General features: G+C 51.0%; 3 protein-coding genes across 3 annotated transcripts; 1 reads left to right on the top strand and 2 right to left on the bottom strand.

Annotated features, from left to right (window-relative positions):
* Positions 1-2,060: 2,060 nt before the first annotated feature.
* On the top strand, positions 2,061-9,156 carry N0V89_003364 (uncharacterized protein; the record flags this gene model as incomplete). Its single annotated transcript, XM_056212166.1, has 4 exons — positions 2,061-2,115; positions 2,396-3,370; positions 3,523-3,687; positions 3,758-9,156. The coding sequence occupies 4 exons, from the start codon at positions 2,061-2,063 to the stop codon at positions 9,154-9,156; spliced, it is 6,594 nt and encodes a 2,197-aa protein (XP_056075639.1).
* A 1,176-nt stretch (positions 9,157-10,332) lies between these two features.
* N0V89_003363 (uncharacterized protein) lies at positions 10,333-11,646 on the bottom strand (the record flags this gene model as incomplete). The annotated part of the gene is made up of 2 exons (XM_056212165.1): positions 10,333-11,111; positions 11,469-11,646. The coding sequence occupies 2 exons, from the start codon at positions 11,644-11,646 to the stop codon at positions 10,333-10,335; spliced, it is 957 nt and encodes a 318-aa protein (XP_056075638.1).
* A 1,896-nt stretch (positions 11,647-13,542) lies between these two features.
* N0V89_003362 (uncharacterized protein) lies at positions 13,543-14,752 on the bottom strand (the record flags this gene model as incomplete). Its single annotated transcript, XM_056212164.1, has 3 exons — positions 13,543-14,152; positions 14,204-14,303; positions 14,350-14,752. The coding sequence occupies 3 exons, from the start codon at positions 14,750-14,752 to the stop codon at positions 13,543-13,545; spliced, it is 1,113 nt and encodes a 370-aa protein (XP_056075637.1).
* Between the last annotated feature and the right edge of the window lie 2,431 nt (positions 14,753-17,183).

The following is a 17,183-nucleotide window of genomic DNA, read 5'->3' as shown; positions in this document are numbered from 1 at the left end:
GCTACCGTTGTTTGATCCGAACCACAACATGGGCGCTTAACCCCCTTTGTCCGTGTCTGCTGGACGCGACATCAGCAACACGTAGCAGCAGCCAGAACATGGGGTGGCGATATCAATACAGGCCTGTTGAGGGCCTGATACTCGTACTAGCCATTCTCCACGTCTTCTTCGGGAAGAGAGAAGAGTTGCCACAATAGCTTGTAACCCGGGGCAGGATTGGAGAAGCTAGCCAGTCAATTGCTATGGTCAACAAGACAAGGCCAGCGACAGGCGTAGCGTATTTCTTGCCACTCTCAAGACTAGCGGGACAGCCAAGCAAGAAGAGTGTGGTGGCGCATGCAACTCATGTTCGATTGTTCGAGCCTTGTTTGCGACCAGGAAGCTCGCTTAATGAATTGTAGGTCTGATGTTGTTCTGGATGTTTCGGTACCGAACAAGCCCATGCTATCCACCGAACCTTGATCTACACCGATACTGAGAGCATTCGTAGCTATTCTATATATACTCGAACTTCCCGTGTGCCTAGCAAAAGGTGGCGCTAACCTAAGAGACGGCTCGGCATACCGAACCAAACCAACCGCGACTACAATATTACATCGGTCATTCGTATCTCCGGGGATATGCTTTCTTCCGCTTCCGCATTGGTAAAATCGATGACGGTGGAAGATTTCCTCTAAACTTACTGAACATGGTCTCGTAGATGAGAGACGCGACTGCACTGCAACAGTCGGACGCTTGATAACGCTGGATGTGTCACCTAAAAAGATCTCGCGTATGATGAAGAGGTCGTTCCTCAAATACAAATTGTGAGCAAGATGCCACGGCCCTGAACAGCAGTGTTGACGCTACAAAAGATTGAACGCGGCACAATACTCGTCTCTGGAAATGCCCATAGGGCCTAGCTCATTCACGTCGCCTTTTACAGGAATAGTCTCAGGTCCAGCCTCGGCTGATAACGCTCGATTAGTTCATCGTCCTAGGCCCTACTGTGACCAGATTCCGTCCCGATCAGATTCGCATCCAATGGTACCACGATCCCGGGTTTTTAAGCCCTCTTACGGATTAGCGTTCCCGCGACCGGCGTATCGGGCTGTATCCTCATAGGTGGAATATCATACTGGATTCCGCGGACCACGTGCCTTTGTCGCGCACTCCACGCGGCGCATTATTTTGATTCCGATTTTATCAACTGCGCTTTCCTCAATACGTGCTCTTATCTGGATCTGCAAACCACCAGCTCTCTAGCCTTTGATCATGATTGGGTGCACGTGGGCCTCGCTAAATGCTCGAGAACCGCCACTGAGTCCTCAAGTCAGGGGCCAGTGCAGCAGCGTACAACGACTTCAGCAGCCGTGATGGAGAAAATTTGCTAGGAGTCAGCTCCGGCCAGTTCCAGCCAGCCTCAATCGTCTTCATGTCCCGTTCGGCGTCTTGATCCCGCTTCAACGCTACAGCGCTCACCAGATACGCCTTGACACAATCTGACTTTTATTCAAGTAAATTGTACGCAGTGGTCGTGACCATCTCTGGAAGAATTACCACGCTCGCTCAAAAGGTCAAAATACGTAGAGTTCCCTCTGCCTTCCAGATCCCCGCCTCTGGTATTCCTCCACCCAATTGCCGTGGCACTCCGAATGATGCTCTTCGGGAGCTGCCGAAGCCCAGGATTCCCGGTGCATTGTAGCAATCCAGATCTTCTAGCCCCATCGGTCAACTAGTCCGTTTTGTGGTAATTTGGCAGTGTCTCGATCATTGTCGCCTCCGAGTAGCAAAAGGCCATCCCACTGATAGCTAGTGCGCTGGGGAAGCTTGTCCAGATCTGCAAGCTTGTCAACATCGCCCCGAATCCAGGCCTCTGGGTTCGATTGCCGTCATTCGTATGCGCGTCTGGCACCCCGGTCTCGCCGACATGAATTTGTAGTGGCAGCCACGGGGGCTGACTTGACGAACTGTCATAATGCCGTGTTCTGCCCTTGCCGACAATCGATGAGATTCCTCTACTAGGGCAGACTTCGACAACAATACAGGAAGTCAGGGTGGTTCGTTCAGGAGTGACCAAGATGCTTTCATCTCTCCTCCTACTGCTCCTTGCGGGTCGGAGCATTGCACAACAAGGTGCGACCTCCTCAGCCGTCTCCTCAACCTCTGTCGACGCTTGCTGTGAGCGAGTTTCCTCTTTTCGTCCTGCCGGTGCCGTAATTTGAATTGTCGACGCTGACATCTGTGCTACTCTAGCTTCCATATCCAACTTAGTCTCTGACTCTTCGCTCGGAACAAGTACTGTATCATCCAGCATCGTAATTACGACGAGTACCCAATCCTCGGCGAGTTCAACGTCCTCTGGTATGGTAGCGCAGTCCCGTCATCGCGGGTTCATTGGGCTGACACTAGATAGCTGCCTTGTCTGCCGTGACAGTGGCCGCCGATGGAACTGGCCAATACACTGCCATTAATGCTGCTATTCTGTATGCTCAGAGTCAAGGAATTCCTACTGTGACGGTCAAGGCTGGGACATACACCGAGGGCGTTGTGATTCAAGCCACCGCGGCAGTCACCATCGTGGGAGAAACAACCGATGCCGACGCCTACTCCTCGAACCTCGTAACCATTTCAAACACCGCAGCCCCGGTAACCTATAACGTTGCGACTCGAGGACTTACCTGGAAGAACATCAACTTTTACAACACGAATGCTGCCTCCGCTGCAGGTTTCATGTACCTCCGCGGATCCCAGAATGCATTCTACTCCTGCCAATTCGTCGCCGCGGGGTCTGTTGGCTTCAGCACGAACTACGCGTCAGCACTCATTGCGAACTCTTACATTGAGGCTGCGGACAAGCTCATCTACTCTTATCCTTCACTCTACATCTACGGCTCGACAATCGCAGCTACAGCCAAAAGTGCTCTGATCACATACAACAAGGGTGCAATCTCGGGAGGAATCCAATACAATTCGACCATCGTGTTCGACTCGTGCTCGGTAATCCAGAAGCCAGGAACAACAAACAACTACGTCTATCTGGCATCTGCCAACGGTGTGGGATCCGTTGTGCTCTATCGCAACACCGCCATGGCTAGCTGCATTGCTCCATCCGGTGTCCACGTCGACACAAGCACTCAGAATACTGCAAACACCTACTACGAGTATTTGTCCACGGGTGCTGGAAGCTACCAGAACAACCAGGCTTCCCGTACTCCATATGCAGCCAACTACTTCTCTGTCACGGATCCGGCCCAGCTTGCGCCTTTTGGTCTCGCCAACTTCTTCGCCAACGCATATCCCTCGGTGGCAACTACTAGCCTCTCGTGGATTGACTCAAAGGTCTTGAGCGCCATGCAGGCTAGCGACGCGGCACAAGAAAGCCAAGGCAGTGGATCGAGCTCCAGTTCGAGCTCAAGCGTGGTTTCTGTTTCATCGGTCAGCTCATCCGCCGGATCTAGCTCTAGCTCGACTTTGAGTTCGACCCTAAGCTCTAGCCTACAGTCAGATGTGAGCTCTAGCTCAGCTTCTTCCAGCCTACAGTCGGATGCAAGCTCTGTCCAGAGTTCAAGTGCTGCTTCAGCAACAACAATGATGACTTTGACCTCATCGGGGTCCTCTGCTGGTTCTGCCACCACCCTATCGTCCTCAAGCGTCGTGTCATCCAGCGCTTCTGCAAGCGCCACGGGTTGCATTTTGCCATCTTCAGTGCCTAGTACTGCTCGTACTGTAGGACCGACTGGATCTTGTGCCAACTACACGAGCATCTCTGCTGCAGTTGCCGATTTGCCTCTTGACTCTACTGTTCAGACCATCTACATCCTGGCCGGCGTATACAGCGAGCAGGTGGTGTTTCCCAACGCCAGAACCGGTGCAACGACCTTCCGCGGAGAGGCTGCCAACCCTCTATCTCGATCGGGAAACACCGTTACCATTAAAACTAATGGCGGTGTTTTGTCGAGCGCGGGAGCTGGTGCGGGCACTGGAGCTTTCCAGTCCACGCAGTATTACACAAACCAGCTCACCTTTTACAACATCAACTTCGAGAACAGTTACACGCCGACGACCAATTATCAGGCGGTTGCTGTTTCGATCAAGCCAAAGAAGGCGGGCTTTTATTCCTGCAATATCAAGTCATCCCAAGGTACCTTGCTCCTCAACTACGGAGCCTTCTACTTCTCCAACTGCCACATCGAGGGCACAACAGATTTTGTGTGGGGCCAAGGAGCTGCTTACATTTACAATTCTGAGATTGTTGAGACGAGTACCAGTACTGGACTAACTATTGCGGCTCAAAGTTACCAGACGTCCGTGGGGGGCTCAATCATTGTGTTTGATCACTGCGCTGTAGTCCCTGGCAGCTCGTCTGTGCCGACAGGTTCCACCTACCTTGGCAGAGACTACTCGACTTCGCCGCACGTGGCTTACACCAACTCGTACCTTGACAACCACATCATCCCCGCTGGGTGGAAGGTCTCGTCGTCTAGCGCGTCGCCCGTCTTTGTAGAATCAAACAACACCGGTCCCGGATCATCCACGACATCTCGAATTTCTAGCGCTCAGATTCTGTCAGACGCCTCGGCTTACTCCGCTGCCAATGTTCTTGGAGATGTCAGCTGGCTCGATAATAATGCCATTGCCCCTTTCTCCGGTTTCCCAGATTCAGTGTATCTAAACACCGCCACGACAGCCTCGAGCTCATCCATGATTGCTACCACCATTTCGGCTTCGTCGGTGGCTTCCACTGCTACAAACTCGGTATCCGCAGGCTATACTGTTGCGCCTACACCAACAGCTGGTCAATACGGTTCTGTCATGTCTGCTGTGGCTGCCCTTCCCAATGATGGGCAAGCATACTCAATCTATATCCTCGCTGGAACATATACTGAGCAAGTCTGGGTCAACCGCACCGGCAAGGTGACACTGCGGGGAGAGACTCAAAGTCCCAATGACTATTCCCAAAACGTGGTGAAGATACAGTTCAGCTATGGAGTTTCCACGAGCGCCAACCAAAATGAGCTGACCCCAGTCATCAACTCCAAGAAAACGGATGGATCTGGTCTAGCGCTTTACAATATCGACTTCGTCAACATCTACCCTCAAACATCAAACACGGCGGCTCTAGCAGCTGACTTTTACGGCAACAACATGGCTGCCTATGGATGCTCATTCATCGGTTTCCAGGACACTCTACTAGCCAACCAAGGTGTTCAAGTGTTCAGCAATTGCTACATTGAGGGTAGCGTGGACTTCATCTGGGGCTACTCCAAGGCCTATTTCCATCAATGTAAAATTGCTTCAAACACTGCTGGTGCCTACATCACAGCTCAAAATCGACCCAGCGCCAGCTCTGCAGGTGGTTACATTTTCGACTCGTGCTACGTCACATACACCAGTTCCTACGGTTCATCTACTGGAACAACGTACCTCGGGCGTCCGTGGTCTCAGTATGCCATTGTGGTGTACATGAACTCGTATCTAGACAAACACATTGCATCTGCAGGCTGGAATGTATGGTCCACCAGCGATCCTCGAACTGCGAATGTCATGTTTGGCGAATACAACAACACCGGTCCAGGAAATTGGAGCACTTCTCGTGTCTCATACGCGACGAATCTCACCTCGTCACAGGCATCTGCGTACACGCTAACCTCCTTCATCGGTGCTACCGACTGGATCGACATGACGGCTTACAACTATGCGCCGAGCTTCACCCTAGGCGTCACCCCAACTCAATCAACTAGCCCAACCGCGTCTTCTTCCGCAGCGGCTATTTGGGCGCATCCCACCAGTGGCACTGTTCCTCCCACTGGCGCTGTGCTTGTCTCGTCTGGCGGGTCGGTCAATGGATCCTACAGCAACCTGACTTCTGCCTTGGCCAGTCTCCCGAGCGACTCCAGCACCCAAATCATCTTCATGTATGCTGGAACGTATGAGGAGCAGGTACAGAGCGTCTCTAGAGCGGGTCCAGTCATGATCATCGGTTACACCGAAGGCAATCCGGGTCAGTCATACGCAAGCAACACGGTCACAATCACCAACGCACGTGGTCTGTCCGTTAGCCCCCTGCCGGTCGGTCACAGCGATGCCGAGACTGCTACATTCTCTACCGGCAGCACCAAGATCAGCATGTACAACGTCAATATAATCAACAGTGATAACTTGGACGGTCTCACACCCAGCTATGTCACTCTCGCTGGAAGCATCTATGGCAATCATATTGGCTTCTACGGTTGCTCATTCATCGGCTGGCAAGATACCCTGCTTACTGGCGCCACCAATGGCTACCAATACTACGAATCCTCATACATAGAGGGTGCTATTGATTTCATCTGGGGTTACTCAAAGGCCTACTTCAAGGGATGCACGATTGGTGCCAAGCGGCAAAAGTCGGCCATCACCGCCCAGAGTCGTGCGCCATCCTCGGCGATTGGTGGCTACATTTTCGACCAGTGTCTCTTCAAGGCAGCAGACAGTGCGACGGTGGACTTGACTCAGAGTGTGTTCCTCGGAAGACCATACTCTAGTTACGCTACCGTCATCGTGAAGAACAGCTACCTGACTGACATCATCAACCCATCTGGATGGAAGACCTGGGGAGCCACCAACCCACAAACGGACCACATTACGTTTGCCGAGTACAACAACGTTGGACCCGGTAACTGGGAGAACAATGCTGCAGCCAGAATAGCCTGGCAAAACTGCACGTTGCTGACCACCGACTCGTACCCTCTCGCGACAGTCATGGACAGCACGGACTGGATCGACATGACATACTGGGACACAATATCTACTCCCCAGCCGGCTACCATAGTCACTCCTGAACCCGGAAACACTACGTATGACGGAACTATACCACCAGCAGGAGCTTACATCGTGTCCAAGACCGCCATTGAAGGCAAGACAACTTATGATACTATACAAAAAGCTCTGGACGTTTTGCCCACATCCAGCAAGGTCACCGCGACTGTCTTCATCTACCCTGGTGTCTACGAGGAACAACTCGTGTTGAACAAGTCTGGCACGACCATATTCATGGGCTACACTGCTGCTACTGAAGACTACACTCAAAACCAGGTTACCATTACCTATGCTCATGGCATAGACACACAGGCAGACGCATCCAACTCGGACTCGGCTACTGTTTATGCCACTGGGAATTACTTTCAGGCCATCAACATCAATTTTGCTAATACCTATGGCACTGCGAAGAACTTTGCTACACTTGGTTTCGGTGTTAAAAGCAGCAAGTACGCCTCGCTATACGGATGCCAGGTATATGGCAACCAGGATGCCCTCCTCATCAATGGCTTCTTCTTTGCCTCGAATTCCCTGATCCAAGGCAGCATCGACATGATCTGGGGAAGCGGAGCGGGCTACTTCCTAAACACCACCATATCACCAAACACAGACGACGTCTCACTGACAGCAAGCAAACGGCTCACAAACACCACTGCGGCCGGCTTCGTGTTCGATCAGTGCACGGTGACTCCCGTCAGCGGCAGTTCTTACTCCGAAATCTCTCTTGGCCGACCCTGGAATAACTTCGCCCGCGTTGCTTTCATCGAGAGCTACCTTGGCTCTTGTGTTGAAGCCGCAGGATGGGAGGCATGGTCAAAGACCGCTCCTCAAACTGATGGCGTTCTCTTTGGTGAGCTGGCCAATTACGGTCCTGGTGCATCGACGTCTGGTCGCGCCTCATTTGCCACCCAGCTCACTGCTGGTTCTGCAGCGCAGTTTGAGCTGGCCAGCTTCTTTGCGTCAACTTCCTGGATCAACATGACATTGGTGCATGGAACTCCGTTCTCTGCTGGGACCGTCATCGTTCCTACGCAATTACCGAGTTCAGTTTCGTCGACATCGATGGCAAGCTCCACCTCCTCGCTGCTTTCATCCTCTACGCTGCTTCCCATCTCAACCATTACAGTGACAACCACGAAGTTTTCGACAGTCAAAGCGACATTCTCTACGACCACTACGATTCCCGGCGCAACTCTCACCAAGTTACACACTACCACTGTAGATGTAGAAACTACAATCACTCCCGCACCGGTGACGAAGAATATTGTAGAGAAGACATCAACGATTCAAACCTACACAGTAACCGAACCAGATGAGACCATTACCCAGACATCTACTTCGTATGTGAACATTGCCTCTACCGTAACACCAGACCCAACCGTCAAGATCTCGACCGTCACGCAGGGATCATTGGTATACAGTGTAAAGACGACTACAGGAAAGGCGTCAACCGTGGCGAGCACTTCTACAACTACGGCGCTGACGACAGTAACACCCGATCCGAAGACAATTACCATCTCGCAAGGATCCACTATCACGAGCTTGTACACCACTACGGCAAAGGCCGTCAAAGCTACGAGCACGACTACGAAGACTGTTGGAAGTGACGCAGAGACTACGGTCGAGGCAAAGGCTACAACTGTCTATTCGACGGCGTACACGACTGCTACGACGACGAAGAAGAGCACGTCGACTTTGACTTGTATACCAACTGCCAACAAGATCCGTCGTGATCTTGAGCAGCTCGCTGGTCGTGCCGCATCTGCCCCGACCGTGACTGTAACCATCACTTCTCCCCTCACCTCAATTGTCAAGACGTCCATAATAACTATTCCGGGTACTACCTACACCTCCGATGTATACACGACTATTACCTCCAGCGACACCGTATCCCTCAAGGCCTCAACTGTAACCAGCACAAGCTACTCAACGAGCACCAAACTCACAACTACGACGCTCCAGGGCTCGACAGCCACAGCCTTTGTCATCAAGACAAGCGCAACCGGCAAGGTTACAACCCTGGCGAGATCTACATCGACTGTCCTCCAGACCGTGATGACGACCTCAACATCCGTGTCCACGTCCACAGTGCCAGGCCCAACGACGACGAGCGTCAAGTTTGTCTCCATCAAGAGCACCACGACCCTACCCACACAGACTATTACAAAGACGTCTAGCAAAGATGTAACAGTGAAGAGTACAACGACGCTACCTGCGAGCACGTCCGTTGTGTGGAAGACGGTTACGCAGTCGCTAAAGCCTACGGCTACGGTGACTAGCCAGGCGACGGTGTATAAGACTAGTCTGGTTAAGCAGACGCAGACTGTGACGAGCTGGGCGACGACGACGAAGAAGAATGCTCCTACTTGTGCATAAGCGTGCGGGTAGATGGGAGGAGTAGAAGGGGATAGTTTAGTGGGGGTTTAATGTTCAATGATGTATATAATTGGTAATACATAATACTTTTGTCTACACATTCGCTGAGCTATGATTTTCTGGTAAAGCCCATACATCGTGAGACAAGCGCGATCATGTGTGAAGAGCACCTCGTGAGTCCATTTTTACAGCCTCGTCGTTAACGCCTGAGGCAATGGCTGGAGCACCATCAGCGGTTGATCAGTTTCCATATTTCTTAGACTTATGTTGTAACGCGCGACTTCGATCTTTCCATAATTCAAGTGGTGTATGCTAAATCGAGTTGATTCAGGCTGTCGTGAGGAAGACTAGATGCGCCGGCGACTGTGGATCGCCCCGGGGCTCCAAATTTACTCACCGACTATGCGGGTCCGGGATGGTATTGTGGATATAGAACACTTGGTGCAGTAACAGAAATTGGTGCAGTAACAGAAAGAATACTGGCCGCTTCGGATCTAAGGATGCGTAGATTCCTACTTATATGCTGCGTGGAGTTGATATTGAAAGCAAATTTCGTGGTGAGGTCTCACAGACAGTGAGACAATCTTATCAATTTGTATTGTATCGCTAATTAGCTCTAATTCTCATCGACGATCAGAAACCTTTTCATTGTGGGTGGTCACGGCGCTCTAATCTCTCCGCAGTTCGTTTCCTCGCGTGTCTGGTCGGAGCTGAAGGTGCTTGCAGGTCGCGTTATGGGGTTGAGGATGCACCGTTAGGTGAATGACCCGCTATACTGGCTGGCCGAACGAACGAGTGGAAATCGAGTAGAAAGACTAGTCGAGAGGTCTATCCTTACTTTCAACAGTTGGAGAGTAGATTACGAAACCTTGTCGGCCCAAGATCCGCCAGCAAGTAGCACGTTAGCTGCCGTACGAATACTCTATACGTTTAGTAACTTGTGACGAGAAACTAGAATTGAAGATCTTGAATACTTAACATCAACGTGATAGATCTGTCGCAAAGTTCGCAATGATACACATATTATGAAAGGAATTGCTCAGGTTCAGCATAATGGACAACATACAGATCATTAAATCGATCATGCAAGAACCTCAAAGTAGAATTCATACCATACTTACATGGCTAGAAAAGCTTATTAGGTTTCGTGATCTTCAAGTGCCTGCTCAAACGCCCTTACGAGTCTGCGGTGCCCTTCTTGACATACAAGGAGCACCCGGAGTTATACGCTCGCGATGGGAAACAGGACCCTTCACGCACCTCCCTTGTCCGGGCATACCACTCGTCGATGTTCAAGTCCTCACTGAAGCCCTTCAGCATGTTCACAACATGCTTGTTGCAGGGATCATAGTGGGACTCATGTGGTTTTGTGCGGATTTTAACCACCTCATTCCCCGTATCCCATTCGCTTGTCACCGTGCGGAATTCTTTCATCTCAGCCTCCACAGTCCACTCCTTCATCACGGCATTTTCGACTCGCGGGCAAAAGATTGCAGCTGGTCCGCCGTATTCATGGGTGAGATCTGCGACCAATTGTCGTATTGGGAAACCAGGATTTCTGGCGCAAAAAACGAGTGTGTTCTGATCGATCTCATACAGGCCTTCCGGATACTGGAGGAATTGGATCCTCGGCGGGTCGAAGATTGTCGCTCGCAGAAATATCTCGTCTTCCTCTTGATAGGAAGGGTCCTGAAAAAAGACTGGAATGTCCAACTTATCTGCAATTTTCAATACGGTATAATGCAGAGGTACCGCATCTTCATTAACTTCTTCGTCGCCGATTATTGAGCCCAGGCCGAAGCACACGATTTTTTTGATGGTGCCTTTGGCTTCTCCAACGAATTTGAGTATTTCGTCTCGCTCAGGTTCAGAATCCTTCTTAATCTCTTCCGCCCGCTTTTCCTGCTGCTCGAAAGTGCCGCCGGTTTCTGGATCTATTATATTAATTTCTGAACCTATCATATCCATTAGGTTGTAACCAAAATACATCGGTATGTACTTGGCAGCAAGCGATTGCCAACTTCCCGACGAACATAGTTTCGGCGTAATCGGTCGATTCTCAAATTGCTGACCAAGTAGAGCTAGCTGCTCTGGACAAAATGCATCCAAAGTCGGATCGATAATCAACTGTTGGTACGAAAAGAAGCATATCACAGGTTTCACACTAGGTGTAAATTAGCAGACCTTCTTGATAGTCAAGTATTTCACTCACTCCACGTCGAAGAGGTCATGCGAATACAACCATGGTACGAGTGGAACCTCGAATTGGTGCTCTTCGCCAAGTGCATTCTCAAAAGTCATCGTGGTCGTACCTTCTAGAAGCTTTGAACCTGGCTCTTGCTCATGTTCAAAAGTTTCAGCAGTCCTCAAATGCTTCAACTTGTGCTCCTTGCCATGTCTATCCTTGAATGTGTATTCTTCCGTTGTTTCCGAGACGTTCGCATACCTTAGCTTCTCAACGTCGTGGATCGTGTCTAATAGAAGTTGCATGTATTTAATGCTCTCTATAGTGAACAAGCGCTTCTCGCCCAAATCTTCGTAAAGCTTATTGACCGCTTGCGCCACAGCCTGAATGGTTTGAACATAATCTTGGGAACAGGATGAGGGCAGTCAGATTGCGTCGGGAGATCGTTGGCTTACTGGAGTGACCGGCTCCACAAGGGAAGAAGACGAGTGTGTTTGGGTTGCCATCATGTGATGTAGAAATGGCAAGGGGAAGGGCCTGGGTACTCTCGGTGAGGCGGATGGGTTTCAGGTCTCGAAAAGGTCTCGCGAGATGCTTGTTTTGGCAGTTCTGTGGAGATGCAGCTGTGATTGTATATCGATAGCGACAAGAGTTGAACAAGAGGTTCGGAAAGAACTTTTATACAATGAGCGGACTCATACTGAAGACTCACAAAAGAGTACATTACCGTCCAAGTGCCTGAGACCGTAACGTCGAGAGCATAGCCCAGTCGCCAAGGTGACAAACAATGCAGTGCTGTAGTTCTCGCTGCCCAACCCACAGTTCCATTGGTCAATTACGTTACACGAATCTCACGTTCGTGCAATGCGGAATGCCGCGGACAAGGTCACAGTCACAGTTATATTGGAGACTCATCGCGAGTGGCAGTCATTTCACGTAGTGTCGTCAAAGAGCTCAACCAAATCTTCTGTAGAATGTGGGAAGTCATAGATGGTGATCTTGAACCAGTGTCTCCGGGACTGGACGAGTCTACTTCATCTCGGAAGGATGTTGCACATCGCTTGAGGTCATGGCTAGGAACGAGCCCCCAGGATTTGGGCGCCAACTATCACGAAACCCGTCACAGTCATTCTCTCCCAGCCCCAGTTTGCTATGCCGGGTGCACGGCCTCTGACGGGCATAAGTGCTCTCGGTTCCTGAAATAAGGTAACGTCGGCGCGCGACTGTCAGTTCGCTAGCGGTCAATGGGGTAAATAAAATGTTCCAGACTCTACGATAGTTGCGCTCTCATCCGCAGCTTGCGCATCACTAGTGGCATCGACCAGACGCGCGCGCCACAGTATAGAGTTTGGGCAGAGGCTATGAGCCGTCAAGGTTTGCCTATGGGAACATACCGAAAACGTAACTAATGTAGCTCTAAACGTTGAGCGGCATTGGTGTTTTCCTAGAATGTCGGTCTACACAAACGTATCAGACGTCATCACAGCCGGAGAGCTTGCTTCCGTTCGTGGTTCCGCGGCGTGGTGCAGTAGACGTCCAGCTTAGTGTCCGTAGGCAACTGTAGCGGATGCAAGCTTTAGCTAATGAAGTTGCGGGAAGCTACCTCGTATTCGCAACTTTCATATTGCTGTCGGCATGTAATAGAGCGCAATTGCCGTAGAGAAGGCGAGTCAGCAAAATACCTCGCGATGTGAGACATCTACCAAGGCCGCGGAATCGTAAAGTGGAATGAACGCTGGAGGCTAGCACGTGTCTAGCTACCGTTTAGGGGCGCACTATTTAGGCCTAGATTGGGCACATGATTTCCCCGAGGTTGTGACCGGCGAGCTTCGCGGCACCGCTGCCTTTTGCCGAAGTGACCCACTCTTGGAACGTTCGTCAGCCAAGCGTCAAGCTCCACCCAGTGGAGAAACCCCTGGACCCCTTTGATGGTTTCAAGTTTGACATCCCACGTGTCGCGCACGAGCTTCATGTTGCCCTGGGAGGCATAGACGAGTTCCCAACTGCCAAGTGGACGCGGCACTGTTCATGCCAAAGGCGTGCAGTTCAAGACGCCTATGACCTCCTTCTATTACGATTATGTCAAAGTAGTAATATACATGCTGTGTGAGTACAGTGAGTCGGCGGGCATGGAGACATAGCAATCACTTCCTGAGCGATGCCTTGTGGCGTGGAGATGATAATACATTCGCTCGAAGTTGCTAAAACGCTCCATATGCTCGTACTGGCCCTCGTCTTTCGTCGTCATGAAGGGTCGACCCACTATCTCCCCCCGGGCTACCATTTCGTCTGCGCTGGATGGTGATATCGCTTGGCTCAGGTCTGCGTGTTGCACGACCAGCACGGTCATCCATACGCTCCTCCACAACCGTAGTGGTCACACTTTTGCTGATCGCATTATCCCAACTTCCCACCGTCATGCCGTTATTCACGAGATCTTTTTCGTCTGAGTCGCTACTACTCCTCCCAGCCGTGACCGTAGTTGTCGTAGTGTTCTTGGCAACAACGACTGGCTTCATTTCGAGTCCTCCTATGGGAGTCTGCCTGCCATTGGTTCCACCAATCTTGCTTCCAAGCCTGCTTCCTGTGCCTTTGCTCCAAGGGTTCCCGGTAGATTTCTGTCCTGATCGAGTAGAAAGGAAGCTGGATTTGACGAGGGGTTTGAGACACGCGATGCAACCGGCTGTGATACCGATGCCGACTTCGACGGTGGTCCAGATGGCGAAGTCAGTCGTGCGATACAGGAAATCGCCCTTGTATGGCTTGAGGGTAGATGTGTAAGGCAAGCGGATGATTGTTGCAGTAGAGCCGCTGTTATTGTAAGCATGTGTCCAGAATGGGAGATACCCATGCGGAACTTACATTGCTGCCAGCCCAATGACACCAGAAACAACCACCTTCATGCGCTTCTTCATTTGCAGATCCTTGACAATAAGAACGGGCAGGATGCCAAACGTCCAGTCTGCAAACGAGTTCAGAGCCGATACCACAAACGTAAAAATCATGACAAGTGAGGCGTCCAGGCATTTTCCCCTCATGGGTAGGGTCAAGATCCCACCAGTACGAGATTGGTTTGCACTGGAAGATGACCAATGCGGTGTACCCGATGCCTAAGAAACCGGCAACGGCCATGATCAAGCGGATGATCCAAATGTGCCACTTGTGCACTGTTATGCGCAGCAAGAAGAATCCGACGGCCAACTTTAAGAGACACGTCGATATGGTGTAAAATATTTCGCAGAAATACCAAAAGTGTAGGGCAGTTTGCGCTTGTTCGTCCGTGAGTGCTGAACGGTGTTGGCCAGTACCATGGGCTGCACCGCCGAGCTGGCAGGCTAGGTATGCTGTGAAGAAGGCGAGAGTTACTACCATGAGCTTGTCGTCTAATCCGAAGCCTTTAACAATGGCCATTCTGGTTTGTTTTAGTTACCAACTCGGCGCAAAGAGTGATGCACTGACCGCACGTAGCACCGCAGGCCCACGGTGAGCCATGTCAAGATTAAGAAGACAATAGCTACAGCAGCTACTTGTCCCCCTCGATTCTCCATTGCTGAACAGGCTCAATCGACAGCCTCAATCGGTTCCGAGCGATCCGAGCAACGGCACGGCCACGCTTCACCTCTCTTCCTCAAACAAACATAGATGGGTATAGGGCTAAATTCGGGCAATTAGACAATAGGGCTGAAGACGAACTGTACTGATGGTAGGAGGATGCGGAAGGATTGCGCCAGAACGGTAATTGAAGGATGAACGTTGCGCCTTTTGGGTGCCCACAATCCTTATAGTCTTCCCCTGTTCGTCGATCCTGCGACCGAGTGTCTCATTAATATCCCACCCATGCCGTCTGCTAAGCATGTTTGTGTTAGAGAACTGTGGGGGGAGGAACCTTATTCTCGGATGAGAACCTAGATCCGTGACGACGACAGGTACCGTGGTGATCATAGGCTGGTTTTGGAGTAGTATCCGAGGAACGGCAGAATTTGGTTAGTACTACACAGGGCTGGGTACCATGTCGATTCTCGTTGCGGCGGGATCCACGCAATGCTTCCGCGAACTCACTAGACGTGCCCCTAAATGAACTCTAGGTTCGAAAGCGGCGAATGAAGTGGCAAAATGATGGAAAAAGACACTATTGCACTGCGTCTTATACGAAAGCGAACAATTGTTGCAGTCTAGTCCCTGCCTCCCCACAGTGAGCGGCTTCAAGTCTGGCAGGTGTTGCGTTTGAGTTTGGTGGGCCGAGAAGAGTCTGCGTTATCCCTGCGTTATCCCTGTAATATCACACAAGCTGACAGGGCTAGCTGCCGAGATAGATCCGGGTCTTTTGACATTTTGGGCTCCGAGCGACACCCAAAAGGGAGGGTGGAGCCTCACCGTTCGAGATTGCGCTTTCGGACCGATGGCGACGGCAGATGCCATGCCGGCGAAGAGGTCATCATTGGGTAGATAGGAGGGTGTGGGCAAGCTATCGCGCTTCGGGTGTAGAATGTTGCAGACGTTGCTGCAATGTTCGCATGTGCGACATCGTCGAAGAGAGCGATGAAGACGTGCATGTTAATTTAAGCGCGATCACGTGGTGAGGATCAACGTTCGGCCTAGCTGCCGAAATCCTCACATCCCTGAGAGTGAAGCGGCGCCTACATTAGCCTCCTTTTCTCCGCTATCCCAGCAGAACATCGTGACAGCAATAGCATTAGCGGCATCATGCGTCCTGCGAACAGCATGTACTTGATGACTTTTACCATCGGATGTTCTCCACGGGCTGTAAGTCGTTGCCACAGACCCTACCTTTAAGCATAAATCGTCGGAGGAGTCATCTCCGGTCGACGATCTTTATAAGCCGGGGAAGCTAAATATCCACGAGCCTGGAACAATCGACATCAACATTATCGATCACTACAAGCTGCATGTATCAATATGAATATGTTAAGGATATCCCCGTGGCCATGCTCGCGATCTAAAATTCCCGAAGACGAGTACACCCGCTAGAGTTTCCTACCTGGGAATATCAGGCATCCCATCACCTCAACGCATCTCGAAAAGATTGCTCGCCACTTCGCCTTCGCGCTCACGACGACTTGAAATCTCATAGGATGGACGTTTGCATAGAATGCGTCACACCGCCACAAGATTGCTCCCAAAAGGCCCGAACGTGAACTTGGCCAATCGATGATCATTGAAAGCTGCGCGGGAGGCCAACGTGCACTTGGTGAATGGAGATATAGGAATGGACAGGAACTCATGACTTGCGATGGCATTGTTTTCCTGTTCCAGCTTCTTCGATGTGGATTTCTGGTGCACTTTTGTTTGTCGATCGTTCACCATTTCACCGCCATGCCATCAGTGGCGCACAGAGGAGATTGATATGATTGATTAGATGCCGAGATATAGGTAGAGACCTACCCCGATTGATAATCGCTGTGGTTGTCGATGGAATGACTAGAATTCGGGGGCCGTCGGAAGGTGGAGTTAACGAGTCAGTGACCTTGGTTTCAAGAGAACCGCGACGCGGCTTGCTAGCGTGGCTCACCAGGATTACCTTGGCTGAAATTCGCGCTTGGGAACGGCTGTTGTCGAAGTGCTAGACGATCTACCTACCATCCGAGGAACGGCAGTCTCCTAGTGTGAAATAACGTCTAGGATTATTTCAAGATACGATAGTAAAGACGGCGACCATTACGTATACTTCCTCCTTTATCACCGTCGCATGCTTTTCAGCTATCATTATGGCCATCTCAGGAGAATCAAAGCCAGCGACAGTGGCAAGAGCATCCCAATTGCTGTCAACTTGTCTTGTCAACGATTTGGTATCGAGGTCCCCATCAAACCGGTGCCGTGCGGC

This window comes from Didymosphaeria variabile (genome assembly GCF_027946475.1).
Source record: "Didymosphaeria variabile strain IMI 356815 chromosome Unknown scaffold_2, whole genome shotgun sequence".
In the NCBI taxonomy this organism is placed as follows: Eukaryota; Fungi; Ascomycota; class Dothideomycetes; order Pleosporales; family Didymosphaeriaceae; genus Didymosphaeria; species Didymosphaeria variabile.
This window is presented reverse-complemented; position numbering and strand designations above follow the sequence as displayed.